This window comes from Besnoitia besnoiti, chromosome VI (genome assembly GCF_002563875.1).
Source record: "Besnoitia besnoiti strain Bb-Ger1 chromosome VI, whole genome shotgun sequence".
Taxonomy (NCBI): Eukaryota; Apicomplexa; class Conoidasida; order Eucoccidiorida; family Sarcocystidae; genus Besnoitia; species Besnoitia besnoiti.
This window is the reverse complement of record NC_042361.1, coordinates 3811041-3838980: the sequence shown is the minus strand read 5'-3', so window position 1 is coordinate 3838980 and position 27940 is coordinate 3811041. Positions and strand designations below refer to the sequence as shown.

At 57.9% G+C, this 27940-nt stretch overlaps 4 protein-coding genes across 4 annotated transcripts; 3 read left to right on the top strand and 1 right to left on the bottom strand.

The window, feature by feature from the left end:
• Nucleotides 1-634: 634 nt before the first annotated feature.
• On the top strand, nt 635-11975 carry BESB_069440 (uncharacterized protein; the record flags this gene model as incomplete). The annotated part of the gene is made up of 12 exons (XM_029365337.1): nt 635-1985; nt 2538-2665; nt 2731-3293; nt 3712-4915; nt 5101-5601; nt 5937-6031; nt 6485-6566; nt 6971-7143; nt 7725-8039; nt 8562-8683; nt 9097-9728; nt 10128-11975. The coding sequence occupies 12 exons, from the start codon at nt 635-637 to the stop codon at nt 11973-11975; spliced, it is 7014 nt and encodes a 2337-aa protein (XP_029218920.1).
• A 3617-nt stretch (nt 11976-15592) lies between these two features.
• Nucleotides 15593-17944, top strand: BESB_069430 (apical complex lysine methyltransferase; the record flags this gene model as incomplete). The annotated part of the gene is made up of 4 exons (XM_029365336.1): nt 15593-17107; nt 17216-17404; nt 17496-17588; nt 17708-17944. 4 exons carry the CDS (start codon nt 15593-15595, stop codon nt 17942-17944), a joined length of 2034 nt encoding a protein of 677 aa, XP_029218919.1.
• A 1034-nt stretch (nt 17945-18978) lies between these two features.
• On the bottom strand, nt 18979-20542 carry BESB_069420 (uncharacterized protein; the record flags this gene model as incomplete). The annotated part of the gene is made up of 10 exons (XM_029365335.1): nt 18979-19158; nt 19219-19290; nt 19342-19507; nt 19560-19617; nt 19742-19841; nt 19902-19937; nt 19994-20031; nt 20087-20126; nt 20187-20323; nt 20386-20542. The coding sequence occupies 10 exons, from the start codon at nt 20540-20542 to the stop codon at nt 18979-18981; spliced, it is 984 nt and encodes a 327-aa protein (XP_029218918.1).
• A 1062-nt stretch (nt 20543-21604) lies between these two features.
• Nucleotides 21605-26803, top strand: BESB_069410 (uncharacterized protein; the record flags this gene model as incomplete). Its single annotated transcript, XM_029365334.1, has 8 exons — nt 21605-21889; nt 22911-23654; nt 24161-24406; nt 24814-24940; nt 25322-25570; nt 25690-25814; nt 25970-26266; nt 26570-26803. The coding sequence occupies 8 exons, from the start codon at nt 21605-21607 to the stop codon at nt 26801-26803; spliced, it is 2307 nt and encodes a 768-aa protein (XP_029218917.1).
• Between the last annotated feature and the right edge of the window lie 1137 nt (nt 26804-27940).

The window sequence follows — 27940 nt, the reverse complement described above, 5'->3', positions numbered from 1 at the left end:
TATCGTCATTCCGAGGGAATCCGGTATTCGGCGGAAGTTCACGTGTCTTGGGAGTGGTTCCAAATAGTGAACAGCAATTCGCGTTCCAGTGACTTTGCTTTTCACTGCCGCCTGGGACATAGTCCCGCCAAAAACAACACGGCAGCGGACTCAGACGTGTTCAGCTACCTCCAGTTATTTGGAGAAGCGGCACAGCTACGTAAAATCGTCACCTTTTTCTGAAGGGAGTGCGATCAACAACGGCGTATTTCCCAAGTTATGTGCGTGTGCGTGGGTCCGCCACCATCTTCAGCTTGCTGGCATGTGATTGCCGGTGAACAGACTCTGGCTATTGGCGTGTTGGCCGGTGAACAGACTCTGGCTGTTGACCTCTTGGGCACGCGTCGCTGGTCATTTACAGGAAATGCGATGCGACGCTGCTCGTAGCGTTACGACCGAAGCCGCACGGGCAATTCAAGATGTGGCTGCGGCGGACTGCACACGTGCCGGGTCCATACCCGGGAAGCTGTGTATCTCGCGGCTGCATGAAATGATCCAGTTGCTCGGTAGACGTGCATAGTTGCGGAACTCTCATTTTGTTACTTTTTTACTCGTTTGAAACGGCCACTCCACGTAAGCCTGCTGTTCACATCCGATGACTACCTTTTGCTATTCGGGCCCGTTTGGTCCGCCTCTCCCGTATCCCCCATACGAGGGGCGGTCCTGCAGCGAAGAGACTGACGAACATGTCTCAGCTGGCTCACCAAATTTGCCGTATGGCGGGCCTTTCATTGGGTATCCACCAGCTCCACCGGATACACCTGGAGCACCAGACTATGGGTATGGCGTCCCACCGCAGGATCCGCTCCTGCAGCATTCGGTGAGAAGGTCGTATCCGCGGCACAGTTCTCGCGCATATTTCGACGGAGTAGGCTATTGTCCAGCTTCTATGCTTCATGCCGCATCCCCGGCTTCATGGGAATTGCCGTTTTTTGGCTGCGGCAGCTCGCTGCCTCCTTCTGGTCCTTACCAGAGGCAACTTTCGTCGGCATCTGCATTTGGGTACTCTGCAGAAATACCGCCAGCAGACTTTGCAGCCTCGCCGATTCTAGGGCTTCCGCGCTTGGCGTATGAAAGCGAGGTAGCTTTGGTGCACTTTGCTGTGTATCTCATCTGCGCGGTTGGTTGCGTCTGTGTTTACTACAACCTTGTGGTGTTGGAGGCTTATGTCCTGGCACTCTTCTGGGCAGTCGTTTTTTCTATCCCGCTGCGGACGGCGATGAACGTGCTCAAGCGCCTGATTCTTTTGAGCGCTCAACCGAGCATTGACGCTGTCGCCGCATCACAGGCGGGTGCTGCGTCTGCCGGACCGACACAGCTCAGCCACCGAAGTTCTCTCGCGTCTGCTGCACCTCCAGTGACTGCCAGTGCGATCTTCATGCATTCGCCTCCTCGGTTGGCGTCTTCAGCCTCGTCAGCTTTAACAGGAGAATGCCATACAGGGACGCCGCCGCCAGAGGGCACTGGTGGCTTTGTGCCTCCTCAGGTGTACAGACACCGCAGCACGTCAGAATCCATTGCAACCCGTATTGCTTCGCGGCTGTTGCCGTCAGTGGCCCCAACCGCTGCTGCAGCGGAGAGTTTGCTGGCTCAAGAGAATCTCGTAATCGCGGAGAAACTTGGGAAAGTGAGCGACACACTTAAAGAAGTCTTGGAGCGAGAGTCGGAAGAGTCGCAACCTCCACTGACGCAGAGCGCTGACATGCCGGTGACGCCACCCTCTTCTGAGCACACGCAACCAGAAGCCGGCTCTCTTGCAGGCCCTGAATCCCAGGCACGAGGACCACAGCAGCTAGAGGAGACGCAAGATGCTATTGCACCCGAGTACCGAGAGGCATCTCCAGTGGTGCCGGCTGCTGGCCGCCGCGAAGGCGAATCTGTTGCACCTCGCCCTCTTCCGACAAGCGAAAACGCTGATGAAGAAGCATCTGCGTCCCATACTTTTGGTGAGTCGACCTCACAGGGCGTCGCCGCTTGGCTACTGCGTCGAGGGCCCACCCGGTTTCGCAACTCAAGTTTTTTTTTTTTTTTAACTGCCGCTTTAGATACCAGCGTGCGGAGCATTGTTTTCAGTGTTGGAGCCGCTCCTATCGCCACCAAGGCAAGCGGCCTGCTTCACCACACGTTCCGTTCACCTGCCCCTTCCCGCTGTCTTTGGGCAGAGCGTCTGTGGCGGTTCCACAGGGCCGAATCACGTCTTGCAGGAGGTGTAAAACGCGTGCGAAGGGGAGGTTTCTTCGGCGTGTATCGTCAACGAGTGTAATCTTGGCGGGTGGTGGACGAGAGGTCCGACAGTGCATCAGTCAGACCACAACGAGGCCTCGAGAGGGCAGCGGGCTGGACATCAGATGCGCTCCAGCAGCGGAACTCGCTCCACAACGGGTGGCGGAGTCCGAGAGGGTGTCCGCGGGGGGCGGGGGGAGAGGAGGGAGCGGCTTCTGTCGAACTGGAGCGAGCTCGCATGTGGCGCAAGTTTCTGTTTCTGTGGCTTCTTGCAGATGGGACCCTCACGGGGGCGTGGACGAAGGAGGCGTGCGAATACTCGCAAGAAAGATGCGAAGACGGCGAAGGCAACCCTCCGAGAGCAGGGAATCCTAGAGGAGACAAGCTGCGTGTGCCAGCATCCGTAGGTCACAGCGATCACGCGCGTCGAGACACGCATGGGCATCACCGCAATCTCGATCTTCACAGACGCCTGCGCAGCGGAGCCGCGGCTGGGGAGGGGGGGGGGGAGGGCGGCTCAAGACGCCCTCCAGTCGTCAGCCCTGGGGAAAGAAGAACGGCGGCGTGCGGAGGGGATGGTCTCCTCATCGCGTGCCGGGTTCTCTAGAGGGCGCCTCTGCAGAAGCAAAGACAGGAGGAGGCCCTGCTGGGCGTCGGCACAAGGGCTCGGATGCGCCCTGCGTCGGCTGTTTGGCCAGGCAGCCCTCCTGGTCTCTTCTCGGGGACGTGTTTCTCTCTTCCTTTCTCGTGCGCCTTCCGGCGAGGTTCCTGCTCTTCATGCTCGCCCCGCTTCAGTCCCTAGTCTCTCCCTCGCCACCTGGCCACGCCGGCTCAGGTCGGCACGCCTCGCGACCTTGGTTTGCGCTCCTCTATCGCACCTGCTTGGTGCTTCTCGTCTACCGGGTTATCTCTTCTTACACGCGCTACTCTTTGTCAACGGTGCTTCTGTGTGCGGCCGGCGTCGGGCTCTTCGCTCTAATCGTCCGCTTTGTGTTGATCGTCGCCGGCAAAGAAGAGGCAGCGAACAAAAGGTACGGAGGAGGCCCGCCACGCGAGCAAAAGTCGAGCTGCTGGCCCGCTGGCAGCAGGCCCTGGGGCGGGCGCGGGGGGCGCGGCGATGGTGTGACGTCTGAGGCACTCTCCTCTGCGGAGGGGGGGCCCTACGACGCGTGGTGAACGCGTCGTAGGGCCCCCCCCTCTCCACACTGGAGAATAGGGGCGACAAGTCAGGCATGCATGGGCACATACGCCGAGCGCAAGAATCAACGACACAGGCGGTCGTGCAAGTCCCAGTGGGACAAACAACACACCGGATACGGTGCGCAGGCGCTACCATTGCTTTTTCTCTTTTTGACGGTTGTTAGACATTTCTGAGAAGGTTCTCGGTGTTCAAGAGCAGGGTACGATTCTTGTTGTGTGTATGTGTTTGCCTGTTTGTTTGCTTTTCAGCTTAGCCTGGCTGTCTCAGCCGTGGATGTTCAAACCTCTTCGGCGGCTCCTGATGCTGTTTCATGGCTCCATGCAGAGTTCGCTGAACCCCCTTCTGGCCATCATTGTCATGTTGACGTCGGTGCTCATTCTCTGCTTGATCGTCGCTTTCTTCTGTTTCCAGTTCTACAACGAGATCACGCTGTTATGGGACGCGTTTCAGCGAATTATCGACACGTATATCCTTCGTTCCTCGACTATGCAACAGGCGATGCAGACGATTCACAGCTTCGCGGGCTCGCCTGAGGCAGACCCGGGCCCGTCGTCCACGTTGCACAACACGACGATTCCGTCTGCGTCCGCGCCGCCACTTTCTGCCTCCCAGATCATTTTCAATCTGATTACGAAGGCCGCGGAGGCCGCCAGTGCAAGCAGCTCGGGGGGGACAAGCGAGGGAGGAGGCCCGCACGCAGGCGGGCCTGCGGGGGGCGAGGCCGAGGCGGGGTCAGTCGGCGCGGCTTCGCAGCCTGTTCAGGGCCTGCCCACGGGCGTCGCAGGCGCCGTGGGAAGCTTGAGCGCCACAATTGCCGCGGCGATCGCCGCGGGCGCCAGTCGGGCCGGAGGGGGGCGCGCCGGGGCGGCCGCCGCGGAGAGCTCGGCATCGCCGCTGAGACAGCTCCTCGGGGGCAGCATCGGACGCTACTCAGATCTGTGGCTCTCCATACGCCATCTCGCAGCGAACGCTTCGGCGGGGGCCCCCGCTGCAGGCCTCAGCGAGGTCTCTGGGTCCGCACGGGGCGCGAGCTCAGGCTCTGCTCCCGGCGAACCAGCAGGCGGCGTGCACTGGCAAAACGGTGGCGCCGAGAACATTCCCGTGGTCATTGTTCGCGCCCAAAGCCCGCAGGAGCCGGGCGTCCCCGCCCTGGATCTCCCACCTGCCACGCCAGACTCCACGAGAGGCAGTTCTGCAGCGCCCCCCCTGAAGGCCTCGCACGGGCCTCGAGCGGCAAGGATTCGCGGCGGGGGACGCCGGCGGAGGAGGCGGACGAAGGAGGCGGCGACCGCAGACGCCCGTGCAGGACGAAGCGCAGAGGAGTGGCGCGGCGGGGCGGGCCTGACAAGCAGTTTGGGGGCCTTGGAGACGACGGGGACGGGGGCGCGTGGCCTCTGGCGTGGCTTTTTCGATGGCAAGCCGGCGGCGACCGCAGCGAGCACAGCGCCCTCGGTCCGGCGGGGGACTCGCGGCGAGGCGTGTCCAGCGAAACGGACGCAGAGAGGCAACGCGCGGCCAGAGGGGCTGTCGATCTGTCGAGGGCAAGCGAGAGAGAAGACCCGCGCAGGCTCATCGGGCCTGCAACAGGCTCGTGTGCGGTGGCAGATGCGCCGTGTGTTCCTGCCGCGTTCGCAGAGTCTGCTTTCGGGGCGACGCTGTGCAGCAGCGCGGGCGATGCGACGAAAGAGCTAGACTGGTTCGAGGCGCTCGAGGAAGAAGACGAAGACGGAGCCGGCAGGAAAACGGCGTGCCCAGAAGACCCCGTGCGGAGGGGCGCGCGCGTGAGTGTCGGGCGGCTTGGAGGCGGCGCGTCTGCGAACGGGGTGCGCGACGCGGCTCGCGAAGGAGCACGAAACGATGAACTCGAAGGCGCCAGTCGCGAAGTGGGGTCGACCGGCAAGGCGGAAAGCCCCGAGGCGACCGACCTGGTCGGCTGGGCGCCGCAGGGACAGGCGCTGCAGGACGCGGGGCCCGCTGCGCGAGGCGACGAGCTGGCCTCGTGGGGCGCCAAGGGCGAAGAGGAGGACGCGGACGCGAGTCTCCACGAAGGCGTCTGGAAGCGCTGGGAGAATACCGCGGAGTTGATTGGACAGCTGCGCAGAGGGAACTTGTCTGGCGCTGCAGGCAAAGCGAAGGAGGTGAGAACTGCGTGCGAAAGAAATGCAAACACGCACTTCACCCCCAGAGAGCGAGCGCCACACACTTCCTTTTCCCCACGCTTTGCAGCGCTGCCGCGGACGTCAGCACAGCTGCGCACGGGCGAGGAGCAGGGCGCGACCAGCTTCGCGCCCTTTCGGGTTCAGCTGTACGTTCGAGGGCTTCACACCGCGGAGGAGGACGCTGGCGCCCACTCAAGAGGCCTCGCAGGAGCTTCGCCCCGACGCGGGCGTCGCATGGCAATCCTGTGAGCCGTTTGGACGGCGTTCCTCCGAGTCCTGCGTGCGCTTTTTTGTGTCTCTGCGCGTGCGTTTAGGCGTGGAACGAGATCTACTCTCTCACGAGTGAAGGATGGTGGTCCTACGTGACGACGTACGCCAACACGTTTTTCTCGGGGCTGCTGAACAGCGGGTAAGAGGCAGCCGAGGCCGCCATCCGCAGATGTCTCGCCGCGCTCTTGGAACCTCCCCAGCGTCTCGCAGACACGGCCCTGCGAAGGGAAGTGCAAAGCTGGGGGGTGGCTAGACACCCGGTCGCGTGTGGTGCAGATTCAGATAACCTCGAGTTCGCATTTCTCCCCCCGCCTTGAGTCCGCGGCCGTCTTCAGAGACTTCGCGGGCACTGTGTCGGGCTGCCTACATGCCTTCGAAGCGATAGTGGGCGAACGACGCAGTGTTTTGTTTGAGTGGGTTGAGTCCGAGACTATCCTAGGGTGCAGCCAAGCTGACGCTTTCAGGCTCGCCGCGAGGCTGTCTGAACAGTTGCAAGTGTCGCCGCCTGAGCGGAACGTGTTTTGTTAGAATGTGCCTCGCGCGCGTCTCAGGGTTGCCTGTGTGCTGTCTGTCTCCCCGACTTGTTGCGCAGGTTCGGCGCCGCCAGGGTATTCTTCTTTGTCTGCTTTTTGGTTTTCCGCTTTTTCCTATCCGCTTTCGACATGCTTCTTCAGGCAAGATGCGACTCCCGCACATCACAGCACCGCCGAAAGAGTCTGGCGCCAGCGAGCACGGAAGACTCGCTGTATCTGCCTTCATGCGCACTCGCTGGGCTCTTTGCGGGGAGGGGGGGGGTGGAGAGGGGGGGGGGGGTAGCGGCTGCGGGATGGGGGAAGTGTAGCAGACTCGCTGATGTCGCGCCTCGTGTCCGCTTTTTTTGTTTGCCGGCGACTCTGCATTCAGAGAGACTCTTCCCTCGCAGTCAGGACTTTTTTTAGGACAAAGGGTTTAGCCAGGCGTAGGCCTGCGCAGACAGCGTCTGCCGTCCAACTCGTTCGCAGTCTGCGGACTGCCTTGGGCGCTGCGCGTGGACGGAGAGGTTTTTGTGTCTCTTTGCGCGTTGTCTCTTTCTTCGCAGGCGGTTGTTTTCTTCAGCGCGTTGTACTACCTTCTGTGCAGCAGCCGGAGCTGTTTGGAGTATCTCGAAGAGTTACTTTGCATCGTGGACCCCAGCTGCATTATCTCGCACTCGATCAATCGCGGGCTGCGAGCGATTCTCTACTCGTCCTTCAAGCGCTTCTGGTTCTACAGGTGAGTCTGGGAGGACGGCCCTTTCCTCTCATCAACCAGCGACTGTATGCACAGCGACTCTCGAGATGTGTGAGCGGTTCGCGGGGGCTGCCAGTCATTTGCGGCTCGCAGGGAGCCCTGTCGCCAGCTAGGCGATTTCTGCGAGGCACTGAGGTGGTGAGCGGCTGCAGTGTCTAGACAGGAGGCTCCACCAGCCTTAAATGGTAGCTGCCTTCGATCGTGCGGCGCGTCTCAGCCAGTGCATGACATCAGATTTGGAGGATTCGCTGCGACGGGCTGTCGTTCTGTACGCGCCGCATGTCCGCGGCCTCCTCTTCTGTTTCAACAACTTGCTCATGCTCACAAAACTACCTATATGTATATACACATATTTGTGTGCCTGTGGTGGTGAGTCCGCTGGTGAAGTGCAGGCGTCAGCCTGTCGCGCGTCCGCGCTATCGCAGCTTGCGACGGCCTCGGGGGTCCCTTCGGGCGCGGACTTTCGTGTTTTTGTTCGAGTCCTCGGTTCCGTGTGAATGCTCACTGTTCCCTTTGCATGACGCCCGTTGTGGGTTTTTTTCTCTCTGTGCGCGTCTGGTCAGCCTCTTCACCTGGTTCGTGTACGAGAGCGCGGGCATGCCGGTGGTGTACGTCCCGACTGCGGTCTCGGGGCTCCTCGCGCTGCTTCCTCTCCTTCCTCCGGAAAGCATTTCTGTCATTCCCTGCCTCGTGCTGTGGTGGGGCAGCGGCGCCGAAGACGCAGCGAGGGCTGCAGGCGCGCCTGCGGTGCAGAGAGCTGACGAGCCTTCAGCGGGCCTCTCCGGCGGGACGGCGGCGACCGCCTGGTGGGCGGTGCTCCACGTGGCTGCCGCGTCTCAGCGGAAACTCGGCGCTGTGGCGCTCTTTGCTGCAAATGCGTAGGTCCTCGCGCGGACAACCTGGAGCGAACTTTGTTTTTGTAGGGGAAAAAGGTTTTTGACGCCTAGTGACCTCGATCTAGCTCTCTGCGCCCGCGTGCGAAGTGCCTGCGCAAAGTGTCGAGTGAAATGAGCGGCAAGAAACGGCATTCGCCGCGCCAGACTAGTAGTCCTCGAAAGACAGGCATATCCCCAAACACGCGGCTGGGCAGAAGCGTCACGGGGGAGGGGGGCGGGCGGCGAGGGCGCCGGGGACGGAGGGGGCGGCAGGCCCCGTGCACGGTCTTTCGGCGGCTCTCCGGCCTCTGCTGGCGTCGGAGAGACCCGCGACGCCTCAAGGCTGCAGCGCCAGAGATTCTGCCTTCATCTTCGCAGGCAGGCAACAGTTCGACAGTGCGTCTCTCCGCATGCAATTGGCAGCCGCGTGCAGCGAGCTCGCGTGCTCGCGCAGCTGGCTTGGGGCCTCCGAACTCTCTGCCAGCGACACTCGCGGTTTGTTGTTCTGTGCGCTCTCTCCTGCAGAGCGGTGTGGTGGAATGTGACGACGGCGATTTACCGGGAGATCCCGGACAGCAATCCGTGGCTCGTCGGTCTGTCTGTGGCCCTCGGCCTCTCGACGTTTGGCCTGAAGGGTATTATCATCGGTGAGTGCTGCGTTTCGCTCGCCTCCCCCCTAAACCCTCCAACCGCGGATTCGAGTCTGCCAGAGACGCCCTTTGCCCTGTGGACTGCTCTCGGGGGCGAGGGGGGCGGGGGGGGAACGGCCACACCACATGAAGAAGTGTGTGCTTGTTATCCAATCTGTTGCCTCCGGATTTAACACGTGGGTTAGTTTCAATGTCCAAGGCAGAGCACTGGATTGGATACCCAGGGAACTACCGATAAAAGACGAGGTGTGCCCGGAATAGACTCATGGAAATCTGGTGTGTTCTCGAAACCATGCTCGCACAATAGAACTTCGTTTAATAACTACATATAACGACGATGAAGGCGCCTTTTCTCTTCTCGTCGTTTTTACACTTGCGCGTGTAAACTGATTTCTGTCGGGGTTTCTCAGGTCCGGTTCTGGCGACTATTCCGTTGATTGTTTTGACTGCCGCGGCGAAGTTCAGCGAGCGCCGCGCGCGCGAGCACCAGCTGGCGGCGATGGTCGCGCAGCAGACGGCGGGGTCCCCGCTGAGGTCGCCGACGGGCTTCCGGTCCGCCGTGGGGTCGTTTTCGGGCGCGAGTTCTCTTTGTAAGAAGACGCCGAGTGCGAAGCGCCGGCGAGCTCAAACGCCCAGTCGGCCTGCTGCACCTGGCGCGGCGGCCGGCGGCGCCGTCGCAGAGAGTCGTGCAGAGGCAACCAGCAGCGACCGGGCGAAGCAAGGCGCAGACTCGTCTCGCGCATATCCAGATTCCGGCGCAGCCCCGCCGCCTGAGGGGAGACACGACGCCTCTTCGGAGTCGTCAGGCGAAGAGCGCTTCAGCGGCGCAGCCATTCCAGGCATCGAAGACGTCATTTCGGGCCCGCCGTCGACCCCGGCTGCAGGATTGGCTGCAGCGGAACTCGCAGCCGCGGCGAATGCAGCGGCCGTGGCTGAAGTGACGGCGCTCGTTGGAGAAGCTGGGGGCGCAGTGGTCAGCGCGCCCGTCGTCGCTGCGGCACAGAAACTCACGGGGCAGCGCCTGTCCGCGAAGGCCCTCCGGGTAAGCGAGCCGCGCTGTGCACCGCCGCCGCAGCCACGCGGGCACTAGCTCAGCTGCATTCGATTCAGAGCTGTTGCTAGACTCCGCGGCCGCCGCGCCGTAGGCGGTCGGCAGCGCGTTGCGAAGGGGCGCGCGGACGTACAGCGCGTGGTCGGGTGATTTTGCGTGTGGAGGGGCGCGACACGGTATAGGGGCCCGCCAGGGGCTTCCAGGCCCCCACTAAGGGTCAGTGTAGCCGCGCGCGGGGCGTCCAGCAGCAGCAGCGCCGTCTGCAGCGAGACGCTCGTGTTCGCTGCGAAGGGAGGGTTAGCAAGCTTGTTTCCTGCGTCGGCGGTGGGTAATTGGCGCGTGCGATAGCTAGATTCGCCTGATGTGCTGTGTGTGTGATGATCCCTTCAGCAGCAGCCCCAGCCTCCGGTCTGCGACCCCCCCACGCAGCTCCTGCCGCTTGCAGGCGCGCTGGCGACGACACCGCAGGCGAGTCCCAGTTCCGGAGAGAGAGGGCCGCCAGATCCGGCCAGCCGCAGAGTCTTCCTAGGCGGCGCGCCCGCGCCCACCCCTCCGTCTGTTCTTCGGTCGTCGTGGGCTCCAGAGCGCGTGGGCGTCGCAGGCGTGCCGGCGAGCCCGTTCGCCGTCCCCGGGCCCGCAGTGGGTGCAGCGTGCCCGCCGGGCTCCCTGCCCCTTGCAGGGTCGGAGACAAGCAGCGAGACCGACAGCAGCCGCCGATCGAGCATGAGCAGCGACAGCCGTGCCTCGTCCAGCGCGGGGCAGGCCGACGAGCTCTGGTGGAGCCTTTCAGGCGATCGCGGCGACCATCCGCCTTTCTTCCGGCTCGCGGCGGAAGACGGGCGCGCCCCCGCGCCGCAGCTCCGCGCGTCCGTGCCGCGCACGGGCCCGCGAGCAGCGGCCGCGGGGAAGCAGCACGTTCTGGGGGCTGTGGAGAGCAGGCCCTGGAAGTCCGTGGGCGCGGGCCTGGGCGACCTGCGCAGGTTTCGAGATCCGCGTCTGTTCTTCTGGGCTCTTCACCAGCGAAAGCCCTCGAAGCGCAGTCGCGCGATCTGCAGCGGGTTGCCGCGAGTGGGCGCGTGGACCCACCACCTGGGCCACTTCGCGGGCCGGGCCTCAGCGGTGCCAGGCGTGCGCGGGCGGCACGGCTGGAGCCACAGCAAAGGCGCCGGTCGGTGCCGGACGCGAGAGGGAGAGGCGGCAGCCTGGAACGACGCGCGTGAGGCCGCGGTGCTGTCTGCGAACGACGCACCCGCGCCTCCCTCAGGGGTGTTTCTGGAGTGTGCCGGGGGGCGGCCTCACGCGCGAGTCGCGGCTTTGGAGACGTCGCGATCAGTGCTGCTTGGGGCGCCGGCCGCCGACGCCGTGGCGCCGCCCCCCCTGTATCAGCGAATGCTGGCGGCGTGGAGCCCAACAGACGTGAGAGAGGTGGGATGCGGAGGCGAGCTCGCGACCGCGCGGACTAGCGCGCGGCGGGGCTCCCTGCCCGGCGGGCCCCGAAGCGCGCCTCAGGTGGGCGGAGGGGGACTGGGGAGGGCGAGGACGCTCGAGGCGAGCGACGCGGAAGGCAAGTCGGCAGAGAGGCGCAGCGTTAGCAAGCCTGAGCAGGGGGGCGGCGGAGAGAGTGAGGAAAAGGTGCGCTCGTCTTCGATGCTGGCCGCCGCCGTGCTCAAAACGGCGGAGAAACTCGAGTGGCTTCTCGAACGACCGAGTGGGGGCGCCGCCGGGGCCTCGGCCGCAGTCGAGACCAGGGGCGCCCACGAGGCAGCAGCAGACAGCGGGGAGACGGCTGCGGCGGCTCCCGCTAAACGCGTGGGGGAGACGAGCGCGCGGCTCTCCAGGAAATCTCAGAGAGCTGCTCGCGAGGGGTCTGATGCACTCACGCGGCCGGTTTGCGGCGACGGGATGCGGCGCCCGCCTTTCGGGCCAGCTGCCGCAGATCCTCGCGGGGCAGGCTCCGGAGTTAGCCGTCGTGAGAGTGGCGCAGAGGGGGGGGGCGATGCACAGGCCTCGAGGCCTTCCAGCGGCGTCGAGAAACCGCATGCGGAGAAAGCCAAAAATAGCGCTCGCGGTCGCGCGTCCCTGCCCACTTCAGGCGCCGGACGCGACGCGAGCGTGGAAGGGGCGAAGAGACGCGCCAGCAGGCGGCAAGGCAGGGGGAAGAAGGATGCGCCGCCTGAAGAATATCGGGAAACACCCAGGGACGGAAGGCAGATAGACATCCAGACCCGAAAGATGTGATTGCCACGCGTTGGGCGGCGGGGGAGGGGTGGGGGGCGAAGATGGAGGGGTGAGGGGTTTTACAGACAGCCCAGCGCTCTTTTCCCTGGCAGAGCGCCACCAAGGACCCCCGTTCATGTTTTGTGTCGGGTATGGTTCACGGGGTTCCAAAGGGCTTGCAAGAAGGCACGCCTTTCGGCCGAATGTATTGCGTGTGCTGCGGGTTGTCGCCGGTGGGCGATGTTGGCGAAAACGCCGCTTTCGGGTGTTTTTCCTTCGTGAGGCGTGCTTGCAACGCCGGTGAACAGCAGCAGAGGTGACAAGACTCGGATAACGTGATGGAAGTTTCGACTCAGCAGTGCGCCGAGAGCGTGTGGGCGAGAGGCGTGCCGCAGGCGCAAGGACCAGCAGACGGGTGCGTCGCACGGGCCATTTCTGCCTGGTGTCCAGACTGGGGAGATTTTGGATCACGAGATGAGCGGGCCCCTGACGGTTCTGTGCAAGCATTTCGAAGCAAGGGTCATGTTTCGAGGGGGGTCTCGAGGCAAGGACAGCTGTCGCGGAAACTTGGAAGTAAGCGAGTTGCTGGTTAGCAGCTGTGCATCTGCGGTGTGCCGCTGGTCGTCTTCGGGACAGCCGATAAATTTGTTTTTTCTGCTAAACTGGCAATTGATTCGCGTGCTAAAATGAGAGTTGTCTCCGCTGATGGGCAGGAAATGCCGTACCCGGCATTGCCGAACACCGCTCGCTGCGGAATTCGCCAGCGGGATCATCTGGTCTGGTTTCGGCGCTGATGAGTAACAGGGGTTAAGAGGGATTCCTGCAAAACGTTTTCAAGCACATAAAGCGCGACGATCTTTAGTATCGGAGTGAATTGAGCGAATCTATCGGAGTAGGGGTGTGGACACCGGCGGCAAGAAGAGGAATCGACTCCCTTCAGTTTTCCCGATTAGTCTAGCACATGGCCAGGGGGATTTTTCACGGTGGCTGATTTCCGATCACAAATAGCGCACGTGACACGGTGAGTGAGACGATATAATGGAGAGTTGTGCGATCGTAGTGAAGGCACTCTCAAATCACCTTGAAAGGAACGGTTAACTGTGATCGTAGGAGCCGGGGAAGCGAATGTCGGGCTCCCTGGAGCGCAGTGGAGTCAACATTTCCGCCCGAGTTGACTCCGGGGGGAACAGCCCCGCATGCGTGCGAATATGGGCACCTCCGCGAGTGATAGGGCCTCTTTATTCGGCTGCGTACCACTGGACCCCTCGGAGACAGGTAATATGAAACATATATCATATTAGGTCTTTCTGCTCGGTGTGCACGCGGACGTCAGATCTCGTGTTCGGCGGACCGTGAATGCTGGAGAGTCTGGGTGGTGGAAGCATCCGGTTAGTGAGCATTTCAGATGTCAAGCATCGGGGTCCAATGAACGTGGCATGCTTCCCAGGCATTTCTCACTACGGAACTGTTTAAGAACACGTCGGTTTACGCTGGAATGCCCTTAGGTGAGGGAGTCGACGGTCCCAGCTACAGCTACAACCGACGCATGGATTCTGCAGCGCCCTCAATGTTTCTCCCCGAACAGAGCCTAGCGCGTTCGTACAATACCATGCCTATGTCGTGCCGCGTGTGGTGGAAAAAAAAAGCTTCTTCTGTTGGTATAGGGGGGCAGCAGCACGGTAAGGTTAGAGACCAAGATAGCGAGGTGTGATCGCGTTTGCCAATCGCGGACGCACTCACAGTGCGATTGGTGGTTGATATTGTCATGGCAGGATGGTTGTTACGTCAGAACGGCCACACATGTCACGTCAGCAAAACCCCACATTTATAGTGAGTGATCTGGAACGATACTACTTAGCTTGCACAGGCCGTGTCTGTCGCACCATGGCTCTCCATTGGTGCCTCTCTATGCTGCTGGCAAAGGCCTGCTCTCGTTTCCGGGTTTCAACGCAAGTACTCCTGCACAGTGCACTTTTGTAAAAGCGAGCATTGGATGGCTTGCGTTGAACTTGCTAGCTGAGTTGGGGGGTTCTCAGAACTGTGGCCTGGCTCCCAGCGGACTGAGGGCTGGGACTCGTCCGGGGGATAGGCAGAGCTTCGCTGGGGCTCGGGGATCTTGTGGTTGCCCTCTCGCAGGATCATCGCACGTCTACGAATGCATCTGTGTTTTCCTCTTCACGGATATCGAATACACGTGCACATGCTGTCGTGCCGATGTGAGTCAGCGTTTGTGAACCGGCACCAGAGGCATCGGAGCTACCTCATGGGGAGCAACTGGTGGAGCGTCTGTCGTACAGCTGGACTGTGAGGGAAGGGGGACGCGCTGGACGAAGGGAGAGCGATAAACTGAGATGAGCTATCGAAACTAACGCTCTCATTCAGGATGGATGCCTGCACATTTATGCTGAAAAAAGGTGTCTCCATCGGAGAATGACCCCAAATGACCGTACCACCTCTAGTCGCTTTCACCCGTCATCGTCCATGTTCTTAATCGCTCGGCAGCGAAAGAAGCCGTTTGAGGTGGTCGCTTTGCTGCGCATGCGCTCACGCGCACGGAAGGGAAGGGATTCACCTCCGTCCGCTCGGACTGGATCAAAGGAAGACTCGAACGGGAACCAAAGCTCAAGCCTGCAGCATACGCTTTCCATCGGGTTTGGTCCGCTTTCGGATGTTCCACTTTTTCGTGTGCACGCTTGTCTTCTACGATAACTAAGGACATGGTCCCCGAACTTGTCGAGCCTCAGCTTACTTGTATCGGTTTGTCGGCTGCCGTCATTGCGAGCGATCATTCCTTTGCAGAGCGCGGTACCAAGACCTCCTTGCCATCAGAAGAGGAAAACATACTGAGAAGACATTTTTTTTGACAATCGGGAAACGGCCTGCAGAAGGAACCCAGCACATTTCTCACGTGGTGAGGCATGACATTCAAGCAAGCAACGAGTGATATAAGCGAACCTTGCGTATCGCGTCGAGCGGATATATTTCGGCTGGCGCGCGCGCTGCAGGACGACTTACCGGCAGCTCGTGAGCTCGGAGGACGAAACCACTCCCGCTCGTCTGAATTCATTCTCCCCGTTATTCAAATTCCTTTGATTAGAACTGCTGCGAGCAAATTCCCTTGTTTTTCCACACGAATCTCGCAGTCTTTTGTCTTTCGCATCTGATGACCCTCGGTGACTTTTTTTCCGTTTTTCCAGAGTGCAAGCCACTGCGTGGAGAGGCGTCGTGGCCGCGCGTCTTGTTCCTGGCGTCAAAGCTTCTACACATCAGGCACCGGCAGGCAAACGCATGAAATTCGTTGTCTCTGGAGGCTGCCGAAAAGAGGAGCCGCGTTTTCTCCGCTTCCTGTGAACTCGCTGTCAAATGCGTTTCTTTTTGTCTGCTGGTTTCTCCCAGACAGTGGCGCGCCTCCGCGGTGTCAGAGTCTCTATCGAGAGCAGGGAGACATGATTTTATGGTGTTCCTAGGGTGCACAAGACCGATAACTACTTCCATAGGCCACGCTTGTGGAGGTGCGTATAACTGGAAAAGGTTCATGCTGGAGCTGCCGTCCGCGCGATTCGCGTTTTTTCAACAGTGACTTCTGCCCAAGTCCGCACATTTGCGAACCGCGCTACTCCGCTTCTTGGCTTGACAACATGAGCCGTCGTGTTTCTCAGAAATACTCCACGGGCGGACTGGTAGGCACCCGGAACCTACTCGACCATGTCCGTGGAATGGCCACGCGGGCACGAAACGCTCGTGCGCCGCTTGAACATACAGACAGCCTAAAAAGGCGGGAGCTGGACTTCGATGAAGAATCATGGGCAAGGGGTGCCACACTGGACTATTCGCCGTACAAGTTACACCGGATGCAGGAAAGCGAAGGCACCACTCAAGTGAGCGGTGATGACTACGGTGAAGCGTCTCCGGAGGGAGAGGAAGCTGGTGAAATTGAAGTCCTCGACGAAACTGGAGAGGACGAGGGATATGCGAACGAATATGACGACTATTACAGGGCCGAAGACGCTGCAGAGGACAGAGACGAACATGCCGAGGCGGCTGATGAAGGGTACGCTTATGACGGTGCTGAAGGTGAGGAAGAATACTACTATGATGACACTTACCACCACGGCCAAGAGGGGGAGGAGGGTGAGCAAGAAGAGGAGGCCGGAGCTGCAGAAGAGGCAGAAGAGGATGGCGGCGAATACGCCTATGAAGAATACGGCTACGAAGGGGAGGGCGCCGACGCGGAAGCGGCCGAGGCAGACTGGAATGAAGGCGAGGCGTATGAGGAGGCGGAAGTTGAGGCAGAGGATGAGTATGCAGAAGAAGAGGCAGAGGCGGGAGAGGAGGAGTATGAGGAAGCAGCGGAGGAAGATGTCTACGAGGGAGAAGAGGGGCAAGTAGAGGAGGTAGCCACTCCTGCCAATCCGTTAGCTCCCTACACGCTGCCGCAGATTGCTGCGAAGGTGCAGGTTAAGCACGTCCCAGGCAAAGGACGGTGCTTGTACACCAAGCACGACCTCGAGCCTGGCTCGATAATCTTTGTCGAAACCCCTGTCCTTGTGGCGATTCCATCGCTCGATGAAGAGCTGTGGGCCTTACTCAGCGAATTGAACGAAGAAGAAGCTTTTGAATTGCCCCCAGTGTGGCACTTGGCAGCGATTTGCAGTCTGACGATGCTTGATGACGAGAAAAAGAATATATGCCTTGACAAGTGGGTTCCTGACCCTGACAGACCGCCTAGCGATGACGTCATCAGGGTCATGAAGAGGGCAGGCCTCGACATTCATCCTCAACTCTACGAGCGCATGCTGATGGTTTGGAGGTACAATTCTTTCGGCCACCACACAGAGCAGCACGGGCTGGTTCTGTACAACCGCATCAGCATGATGGCACACAGTTGCAGAGCGTCGGCGTGTTGGCACTACGGAGAAGATGATGCATTCATTCTACGCGCCCGCGTCAAGCTGCAAGCAGGAGACGAGCTGACTATTTCGTACATCGGGGATGATGACCTGTTCAAGTCGACAAATGTGCGAAGAGATAAGGTGTATGGCTGGTTGTTCACGTGCCAGTGCATCCGCTGCTCGGCGCCCGTTGATAGTGCCCGAGGATTCAGATGCCCTCTGTGTGGCACCGGCGCGATGTTCTTCAAGACAGATGACGGGGTAAGTGACACCACGTGGAAATGCCGACGACTGCTATGTAGATTTTCTGTCGTAACTCCCACACGGGGGTCACTCCCAACTGTGTCGTTTCCACGTGGCTGCGCCCAGGTTACGACGTCAAGCGCATGCACGATTTGTCAAGCATTCCCTACCCAAGAAACAATTCAAGAGTATCTCGAGTTCGAACAAGCTTACGTGGACCGATTGGCGGAGACAGACAAGTCTGATATGCCCGACGCGGAGCTTGTATACAACCAGGCCACACGAGTGTTCGCGCAGCACTGGGTTTTGTATCAGGTAAGAATTTCCTTCAGCAGATTTTTCATACCTCAATGAATACCAGCAGAAGCTCAACTCTAACTCTATGTGTTCACATTTTGTTGTGCAGCTGCACACAATACTTTTCGAGGGCTACCGCGACGCGGGCAACCATGAGTCGGCCGCGTTTCATCAGATGGAACGTATCAAATACGTCTGGCAGGTAAGCTTTCGTACGAAGTTGCGGGACTGTGAGCGTGCTTCCTGGCGAGGAGCAAGATGCGTGCCAATTAATGCTGTGTGCACGTCTCTACGCTGTGAATCTCGTATTCTTCTTTGCAGGTCATGCCATTGGCGTCGTACACATTGGCTTGGCTCTACGAAGAGATGGGGGACACCATGTTGAATCAAGCAGAGGCTTCGAGCCAAGTGGTTCCAGCCCACAAGCTCAATGTTATAAGCCGACATTTCGAAGACGCGTACAATCTTCTGTACATACTTTGCGGAGAAGACCACGACTATACTGTGGCAGCCGGGACAAAGAAGACTGCATGTGAAGAGCGTTTACCAGCTGCCTAACCATCAGTTTCAAAAGCGCGTTCGAGGGGAAACGCATGCCCCCCCGAGAGCAGCGATGTCAAGGTGACAGTGCTGTCTGCGACTCCGCTGCACCGTCAGCGATGGGCAAAGCCCCGGTAATCGTATCTGCGTACCCCACTGCCTGTGATGCTCTCGTCACTCCACTTTCGGACAGATTGACTGCATATTATTCGACGATAAGGCCTGACGGAGGCCAGCGCCAGGATAAGGTGTTAGTTCCGAAGCAGGAGGGTGTAAGGGCAGGGATCTTTGGCAAGAGGCACCTCTTTTGGTTGGTTGGCTTGATGCCTCGACATGGTGCTCTCGGCTAGAGAAAAAAACTGGAGCCCATGTGTCACTGGTTGAAGTGGAGTATGGTTTCCAGTAATTATTTGGCAAGGGACAGGCGCGGGGGGGGGGGGATAAAATAGTTGAAACTGCCACATAGTGCTGTCGAACTTTTTTTTAATTCAGTTTGAGCGAACGTCGTACAGAGAAGTGTCGTCAAATACCAGGCGACCGCTCGCAGCTGAGCCCTTTGCACTTCTTTGGAAAGACAACTGAATCGAAGGTGGCTGAAAGCACTGCCACTCCCTCAGAGACGCGCCAGCTGGCAGCACTACTGTCTCTGTATGCTCTGAAGTAAGCTAATAGCCCTGTCAAGGGAGCGCAGTAATGGCGAGCCAGCAAGTGGTGTAAAACCCCATTAAAGTAGAAGGAATTGGTGACTAGCGAACACGGGCACTTCTCGTGGTCCAACGAGAAACTTGGAGTTCCTCATCATTAAACTGGAATATGCCAGCCGACCAATTTCGGAAGCGAGTTTTTAAAAAAGGGAACTCGTTTGAAACAATTGCCTGGTTCTCCGTGGTTGGCTGGCGACGGGTTTTCGTTGTTTCAATGGTCAAGCGGTTGGCAACACGGATAACTGCTAGTCTTCCTCCTCTTCTTCGTCGTCTTCCTTCTGCTTGCTTGATCGTATTCGGCCTTTTACCTGCACAGCGCACGAGCTCAGGTAGTAAAAAAATGAATATTTAGGGAAGCGGCCTCACTTGCTTTGCGCCCCTTGCGGAGAAGGTCCCCTCCGCTTGAGCCTCCTTGGCGCGGAGTTTCGCGAGGCGATCTTGCATGTTCTGCAATTTGGTTAAAATGACCTTGATCTTCTCGTCTTCTAGTCTCAAATCATCTTTCAAGAAGACCATATCTGCCTTCGACTGGACGACGCAAACGACACGTGAATTTTATAAGCAAACTAGTTGAGCATGTCTGCTTACTGCAGCTCCGGCGGCTGCGTTGGAAGTGATTTGACGTAGTTCTTCTTGAAGTTTATGCCTCGACGCTTTGGACTGAAAGCAGCTTCATGATTCCGCTTGTTTAGACGCGATTCAGCGACCAACCTCCTCGAGCCGCGCCTCCGCATCCTTGATCTCTTCTTCGAGCTGGGCACTGGTTGTCCCCTTTATAGCAGCCATTTCAGCTAATTTCGCAGTCCGGATAGCCCGCATTTCAGCTGTATTCATTTTTCCGCGACATGCTATAGCTCTCGCAAACTCGAGCTTCTCCCTGAAACGCGGCTGGTGGATCTAACTGGTGAAAAGTTCCGACATTGCCTCACATCGAGCTAGGTTCGGGTGAGAGCAGTACCACGACGGGGGCTGTGTACAAAGAGGGGGCTGTAAGAAGCCGGACTTTCACATAGCCGCTTCGCGGTCGAACCCATGTCTGTGTACCTGCTGCTTCGACGCCTGCCCCTTCGAGTGCCTGTGAAACGGAGAGTCGACGCCGAGGGAAGTGTACTGCTTTGACTTTGGGGGCTTACACTTTCTGCTGCCGCTTCTATAGTCGCTTCTGGTGCTGGATGGGGCGGATTTATGAGGGTCGTGGAGTAATCCACTCCCTGTCCAGATCGGGCAATAAGATCGTTTCACTGACAATATGACGTCTGAGTCCACCACACCTTTCTCTCGTTCGCCCCTGCCGTTTTATTCAGCTCCTGCATATTTATTTTATGGGCGCGTTCAATTTCTTTCCACTTCGAATAAGACTCACATTGACGGCTTCTTCCAACTTAGAGCCAATTGCGTCAGCTGTGGCGCGTGGCAAGTTCACCAGATAACTCACAACCCTTCAGCGTCGCCGTACCTTCTTTCAGTTTTTCCGCCACCTGATTCTGGACGGTCTCCTGTTTGCATGCCATTCGTGAGCCTCCACAGGATGTGATAGATTACAAAGGAATGCCTACAATATCCTCCAAGTTTACTGGTGCTGGTGTAGGTGCGGGTTGGGCCTCAGCTATGACAGGCGCAGGAAACGGGGCAGCAGGAGCGAGAGCTGCACCTTCGACTGCAGGGGGCGAGAGAGGCCCTTCAGTGACACTTCCTGACAGCGTAGATCATCATTGTATCCGAAGAGGGGTGAATGCTCTCTACTTCATCCCATACCAATCTGTTGCAGAAAACGTGAGCATACGGCGTCACGGCATCCTGCGCGCCCGCGCACATGCTTCCCCAGCGCATGTGGTGCTGCGTGGTGCCGCGCACAAGCCGCAGTAATGGCTAGGGAAGACACAGAAACAAGTAAAATCAGCCTCAGCGACATTGTGAACTATCCCTCCGCTCTAATTCAAGAACAGAACCCGTGACAGTGCTTTTACCGCATCAGGGGTGCTGCAGCGCCTCGAACTGTACTGTCGCTACAGCGGTCGCGGTGCGACAAGACGGGCGAGTGTTCCATCTTCGCCTGTCATGCACCCGTGTTTGTACCATCATCACGCACAAGACGGGCCCGAATGCTACGTTTACTGCGCGGAGGTGGTTGTAGTGGTTGTGCCTCCATCAGCAAGGACAATGCTGTCGGCCACACAGTGTCAACTTTGTTGTACCTCCTTGACTAGAGGGACAAGCATGCTAAGCAAACACAGCCTCACAGCCTTTGCAAATGCCAAAGCGCGCGTCATTCCAGCAGGGTGCTTTCGCCGGTCCTCTCTTTAATAGGATCTCCCTGAGAACCGTCTGCAGTGCTTGATACACACCCGCGGTAGCCGTAAGGGCGTCCCTGGTTCCCAACGCCCAACGGTCACACGCCCCTGTCGCCCTGCCACATATATCCGGAAAAATGGCAGTTCGATACCAGGCTATCCGAATGTAGAAGAACAGTAGCTAAATCATGTTTGCGTGTTTTGGTAACTCACATTAGCACGTGAGTTAGTTGTTGTAAGCGGATGAGCCTGCGACGAGTTTGTATGCATGCAAACGCGCATGCAACTACTTTGTGGAAAGCATGCAGCTTGACTTTCACAAAGCCATGTGGGGGGGGGGGGGGGGAGGCGAGGTTTATACCTCTGCAACCTCTATTTCTGTATCCACAAGTAGCCTGAGCATCACGTAGAGATCTTAATTACTCATGAAACTGCCGGTGCTGGCGAGCTTCCATGCCATGATCCAGGCGACAGCTCCTCGAACTTATGGCAGGGCCCATTTTGCCGTGCCACGGCATGCCTCTTCCGCCGCATTAGTCTGCCTGTGAATGTGGTATCCCCGGAGGTGGTACCACGCTACATATACCTCTTGATTGAGCTGTGCAATTTACATCGTTCGCGGATAAAACCTTCGGATTTAAGGGAGGGTGTAGGCACTCGACGGGCTTCAAAGCTCCTCTTGCATGACGAAAGTGGGTACCCCTGCTGAACCCAATATGAAGACCGAACACGACCCTCGTGCGGCATCCACGATCAAGGCACAAGGCGACAATGATCTGGACCTTCCGTCTGCTGATGGGGCGAACGGAGCCCCACAACGAGATGCGGATGTGCTTCCCGTCTTGTGCGTATTAGATGCTGACAACCGATCAGGACCTTATTTGCCCTTGGGGACGTTGAGTGCCGATGGAGACCTGAGCAGCACTTTTTTCTACGATACGAAGGCTCACGTCTTGAAGGAGGTTGGGGTAAGTCACAGCCGGCGCAAGCGGCGAAGAACTACGTTGAATGAAGACACCACGCCCACCGCTGGCTTCGCCTGTGTTTCGTGGGCGGCCGGCCGTCCACAGCGACAGCACACGTATAAGCCAGATCACAACGCGAGGAAAGCTGCTTCTCCAGCCTGCTTACCGCTGTATCGTGATCCGGGCGTGCTTGTTCCAGACCGTCCCGATATTCACGTACGCCTTCAGCCATGTGGAACATCGCGAGAGACTGTCTCGTGCAGCCACACGCGAACTGGATTTTATATCACACAGGGAAGCCGGTGATCATGGCTTTGATATGTCGCCAGTGGTAATTTTTCCCGAGCCGCTGCACGGGGGGTGAAGTCTTGCCAATCCAGATTCTGTATCCGTTGTGGTCGGGTTTGTGCGACCTCTGCCTCGCAGATTCGCCTGTTTTTCCCACATACCTTCAGCCGAGTTTTGCAGTACTCTTTTTTGTGTAGACGTACAATTGGCTACCGCTGCTGCAGGATGGCGTGGTCCTGGTGTGCCAATGCCGTGATGCGGTCGTCTGTTCAGCCTCACCTTCACACGTCCACCCGGGTGTATACGTTACCTGGTTCCTGTCGAGGTATCAGCGAAAAAGGAGGATGCGTCTTCCGTTCGAAAACACCAGCATGCAGCGCGACGAGGAGATCTGGGGGCGGTAGAAAGCGTCCGCGGGACGAATGCGACAGTTCTGAAGGCTCTGTTCAGAGATATTCAACTGCCCCTACAGGTTCCGTTACCTTTATTTTGCCACGCGGCAAAGAGTTACACAGGCTGAGCGCCTTGGATTGTATGGTTGGTGACTTCGGATTGAAGGAAGACGGCTACATCTCGGTGAGTGCAGCAGCGATTTGTAGATTGTGGGGCGGTCGGGGGCGTGGCTTCGCGTTGTTACTCCGGTAGAAACGCTATGCGGAAACGAAAGTTGCGCGGAAACAACTGCACCCACATATTTCGCCCTTCTTATCTCTGCGCAATGTCTCCTGTGAATCAGATTGAGGAAGACGTTCTTCATGTGGCTCCGCTCCCGCAGCTTTCTGGCGCTAGTTCGAATGGATGCCAGCTGTGTATCGCAATCACTTCGGTTGCCAGAAAGCAGGCTAAGGTTGAAGGCGATCATCCCCCTGGCCATGGGAAGGAACTGAGGTGCCACCTGGTGTCCTGCTCCCCGCTTGCCATCCTTTCCAGCTGCTCACTGAGCCACTACTTGTCAGGCACGCAAGGCTTAGAAGGACGACGGAGCCTGCAGTCGTGTGAAGACAAAAGAAAAGAGAGCTTGCAGGGAGCTGATAAGGTCAAGGCAAGCCCTGGTGCATGCCAACTTGCAGTCAGTGACACATCCCCTGAAGATGGTCGCATGCGGGTTGTCCTATTCATCACTCTGGACGGCGACATTGGTAACTGTGTCTACGCACCACTGGATATTGTTGTAGACGGCAAGTCCTTTAAACTAGCTGCTGGTTCGCCCGCCCCCACCGAACACGCTCGGTTTGGAAAGTGCGAGGCAGAACTGCTCCCCGTGCTCGCTAGACGTAGATCAGAGGATACTGGCTCCGTGTGGCGGCTTCGAATGTGCGCTCAACCGGCACTAGGGGCAAGAGTGTCTCTGTTCTGCACTTCGAATGAGAAGGCATTGGCGACCAAATCGATTGACTCGCCATGTGGCGGTTCAAGCGGGCGCACAGAGGAGAACGAGCGAGCTGTTCTGCTGACTGCCGACGATGGTGCCGAGTTCAAGGTGAGCCTTTGTAGTGGCACAAGTGAAACGACATGGTAGGTATAAAGCATGCTAGGTGAGGAGGGCGAGGTTGACGAGGAGTTATTATTTCAGAGGGTGGGAACTCCTTTGTTTCGCGTTTATTCGTGGTGCTTTTGGTTCATGTGCCAAGGGGAGACTAAGAGGTTTGTATTGTCGTGGTCGGTGCACCGCAGTAGCCGCGCGCTCGGACACCTCCTATATAATGCTGCTAATGATGAGTATATTGCTTTTTCGCTTATGGCGTAGCGGGAGTACTATTGCCTTGCAATCCGTGACGACTGTGGCACCGTAGATGGCGCTCATGCCTGTAATTGCTGTAGGAAACGAAATTATCCGCGCCAGATCATCGGCCGTCAGTGTAGAGTGGAGTTTTAGGTCGTGATTGGTTTTGGGTGCGTATGCTTCGGCGGTTCGTATTAGTAGGTTGAAATGACTCACTGGTGAATTCAGATGGCGACTGCCTCGTGTTTTGCTTGCTTGGCCAGGTGCTCTCGTACCACCGGTCGACATGCTCGTTTGCAGCGGCCAAGCGATTCCGTCGCTTACTCTCCGCCTCAAGAGGAGAGGAATCGCGCGGAGGCGTGCTGCTGTTGAACGCGGGCTTGTGCTTGGAATGGCAGTGGAGCAAGGCGGACTCCTCCTGCAGGCTTGTACTTCGGGAGACGACCTGGGGCGCGCCTTGCTCTGCCGTGTTCCGCGTTGAGCTGCCTTCGTCGGCGGCCGGAAAAACGGTACGTGCATTAGTGGAATAGACCGGTTGGCCCTTATTACTGTTGCCGATCTGAGTAACGGTGGCAGTGGTCCTTGGGCTCTCTGCAGCAGGTACTGTAGTTCACGCGAGTATCATTTTGTGCCGGGCTTCCCGTTTCCTCTGTGTCAACAACGATGATGGGTGAATGGTGGCATCGAGGGGTTCGCGGTTCGCGAAAGACATGGAAGCACATCTTCCCTTTCTCTCGAGACAGCGAAATAGCCTCCATCCTACGCGCCGCAACAGCTTCAACAGGTCTTCGTTGCTGTTTATGTGCGTATCTTTCTACCGTTAGTGGCATTCTTTTATTGAGCAGCGGTACTCCGTTTTCGAGCGCTCTTTGCAAATACAGGGAAGATTCATTTTGAGTGGGGTCTATGTTTTCAGCCGATAGTGCTTACGACGGGATTGGACAGCAACCACCCGTGTGTGGTGGCCCTCATTTGGCACACGAAAAACGCCGTTTTCTCGATTCCGCTTCATGTTCGGTCGATCCGCGCTTCCAATGCTGTTGGTAAGAATGTGAAACTCAACGAAGGAGCTTGCTTTTACTATAGGGTCTGTGACGCAGTTCTTCGGGCTACACGTAGGAATTTGGTCTTGAACAGAATATGTACAGGATGATAATCTGTCAGCTACGCCTTAGTTAGAAATTTGTTGTCAGGCATACTCCACGGGGGTTCAGTACGCAAGCCCTATATTATGTGGGCTTCAGGCTATGTCCCGCGTGCCGCTGCGGGGGATGCTTTGTGGGCTGATAAGATGACTGTGTCAAGGTGCTCTGCAACTGTCATTTAGCTGCCAAAGTGATTAGGCCTCTTACTCGTAACAAGGCACCGGAGCGTGTGGCTTCGTGTATGGTACTGTGTGAGAACGTGCGTCTGACATCGTACAGGAGCTCTGGCCACGACGACTTTCCAAGGAGCTAGTAGGAGCAGCAACGCCAAAGCAATTGATGCGGTCGCGTCCAAACGGGACTCTCTGCTCCTCGCTGCGGCGGGAGTTACAAACGACAGGGATCGCCTGCTGTGCAGGAACTTATTCAGCTTTTGCCAGTCAACGAGGCTGCCGGAAGAGGCATCGGCAAAGTCCACCGTATCGTCGCGTGTGTTGTTAAACAAGTGTCAGGACTTGAAAGAGATAGGTACGTCTTCCACAGATGGGCTATCCGGTTGCATTCATAGCTTGGCAAACAGAGATTCCAAGAAAGGGGGAGACTCCACAACATACCTCCCACGTGCTTGCTTGTGTTTTTGTTTGCAGAGAAGTGGACGTGCCGCCTTCTTCAGAAAGGCATTTTGTCGGCATCTGCAGGTCTTGTCTCTTTTCTAATACAGCATCGGCTACAGAAAGCTGCTGTTTGCTGCTGTATGGATCCGAGTATCCACGTAAGTAGAGAGTCCGCTTTTGGTGGCAAGGCGCGGAGGTCGTCTGTCCTGTTTTCCAGACGTGCCCATGCCACAAGACGGTGCCGGGCGGGCTGGTTAGCGATTTACCACATTCAGGAGCAACGGTGTAGGTTGTGTCTGTCTGGCATTCGCAGGAACGTGACGTCGTTCGTCTAATCCACTGGCGACCGAAGGCGTTTCTGCCAGTTGTCTTACATCGCGCCCCTCATCTCTCAAAACCGCTTCTGGTCCAAGCTTTCCAGGAACTCTTTTCCCGCGAAAGAGGACAGCGGTCGGACACCGCGTTACAGACTCTGCAGCAGGTCCTCTCCTGGTTGGAGCAGTACCTTAATGCTCCGCCCCGTCAGCAAACACAGCAGGAATGTGAAAAGGCTCCGCCTCTTGAACTCCTCTTAGACTTCGTCACAGTCCTTGTTGACGCAGAACTTTCCGTAAGAACCGCATGCACAAAGAGCTGGTCCTTGGTCGCCGCAGATGTGACTGCAGCCGCTTGGTGCCCAGTGCATGCATGCGTCAGCTGCTTCGCACCTCTTTCCTACAGGGCGCAGAGAAGGGGGGATTTTTCCATCTCTTTCGCACCTGCTTCGATAACAGCGTTGGAAGGGAGGACTTGCAGAGCATGATCGTGCTAACGGGTAGCCCTTTTCATGATGCACGCGCCTTGCTGATGGTACTGGGCGACCGTAAGGATGTAAGAGATTCAATTTTGTTTTTATGTGTCGCCTTGCTTGCAGAGCTCGTTTAGTGGCAATACGGAGACTGGGGTTGCTGGGCAGGACGAGGTCGCGCGACTTGCTTTCTCGAAAGTCTTGCGCCGAGTGCAGGACTTACTACAGCCGGAGGATGGGGCGTTACTGCGCAGGCTGGAAGGGCGGCTTCTTGCCGCATTGACAAGTGCTCAAGCCCTAGGATCTGGGGATGTTGCTGTTGGGCATTCTCTGGTCCGCACCGTGACTGTTTCGCTCTGATATGTGATGTTGGGAGGGTTAGCGGCTCGTATCTCGACGTGTCTGCCCCTTACGTGTGATTAAGATCGGTCTCTGCAGCGACTATGCCTTAGTCCGTGCTTTGGCATATTTCCTGCTACACACAATGAAGCACAAACACTGACACGAGTTGTGGTGCCAGCTGCGGAGCCTCTGCGCAAACTATTTGCCTCCACTGTCCGAGGTCATGCCCTTTGTAAATCATAGTGGAGGGGTCGTGCCCCGCAGAAAGCAGAACTGGTGGCGGAGCCGTCCCAGGTAGTTCTCTTGTAATGAAGCGAGTTCCACTACGCCTAACTGAACAGGACTTGATCGCTATAGTGTTTGCCCGATAATCCGGTCCGGCTGGCCACTGGAGGCTAGTTTTTACTCGAGGCGGTGCGCACGGCCCATGCGACACCGACCATCCGTCATTCTGCTTGCGGGCGAGTGAATCACTCTGACCCCGCAGATGGGCTGAGGACGCCGGCGGGGAAAAGAGTACGCTGCCAGGACCGCTTGGTGTAGCTCGCTGCATACAAGGTTTGTCTGTGGCGCAAGCGTTTACAAACACTCCATTCGATCGATCCGGCAGACACGACCGTCGCCGCAGCTGAAGTGCTTTTCCCCGGCAACGTGATCCTGCTGGGGTTCCGGCAAAATTTCGCAACCGAGCCGGCGAGAGTTCTGAGGGAACAAACTTTAACCCAGTTACGGAGCAGGTCTAATGTATGCGCAACGCTCCGAGAATCTCTATCGTTTTGGGAACGCCTCTGTGGATCCAGCGTGGCAGCGTCAGGGGAGCTGCCGAGTGTAGGCGAAGGAAACAACATCAGCACCAGTGCCCTTGCCTCTCTGAACGCCGTCACCTATTAGCAAACCAAAATATATGGACCCACAGCATATTTCTTTCCGAACGGTTAAAAAACGTGTACAAAAGAGAAAACAGTTACGAACGACAGCATGCGTAGTGCAGCAAGAGTCCTTCCAATCGTCACGTATGATTAGCGGCGTTGAGTTAGCTGGCTTCCGCTCGCCTTGCATATCTGGGTTTCACACACGCGTTCCAGATTTTGGTTCAAAGTTCCTCTGACATTCTAATGATGACACGTAGTGCATGAAAGTGTTTTATCGGATTGT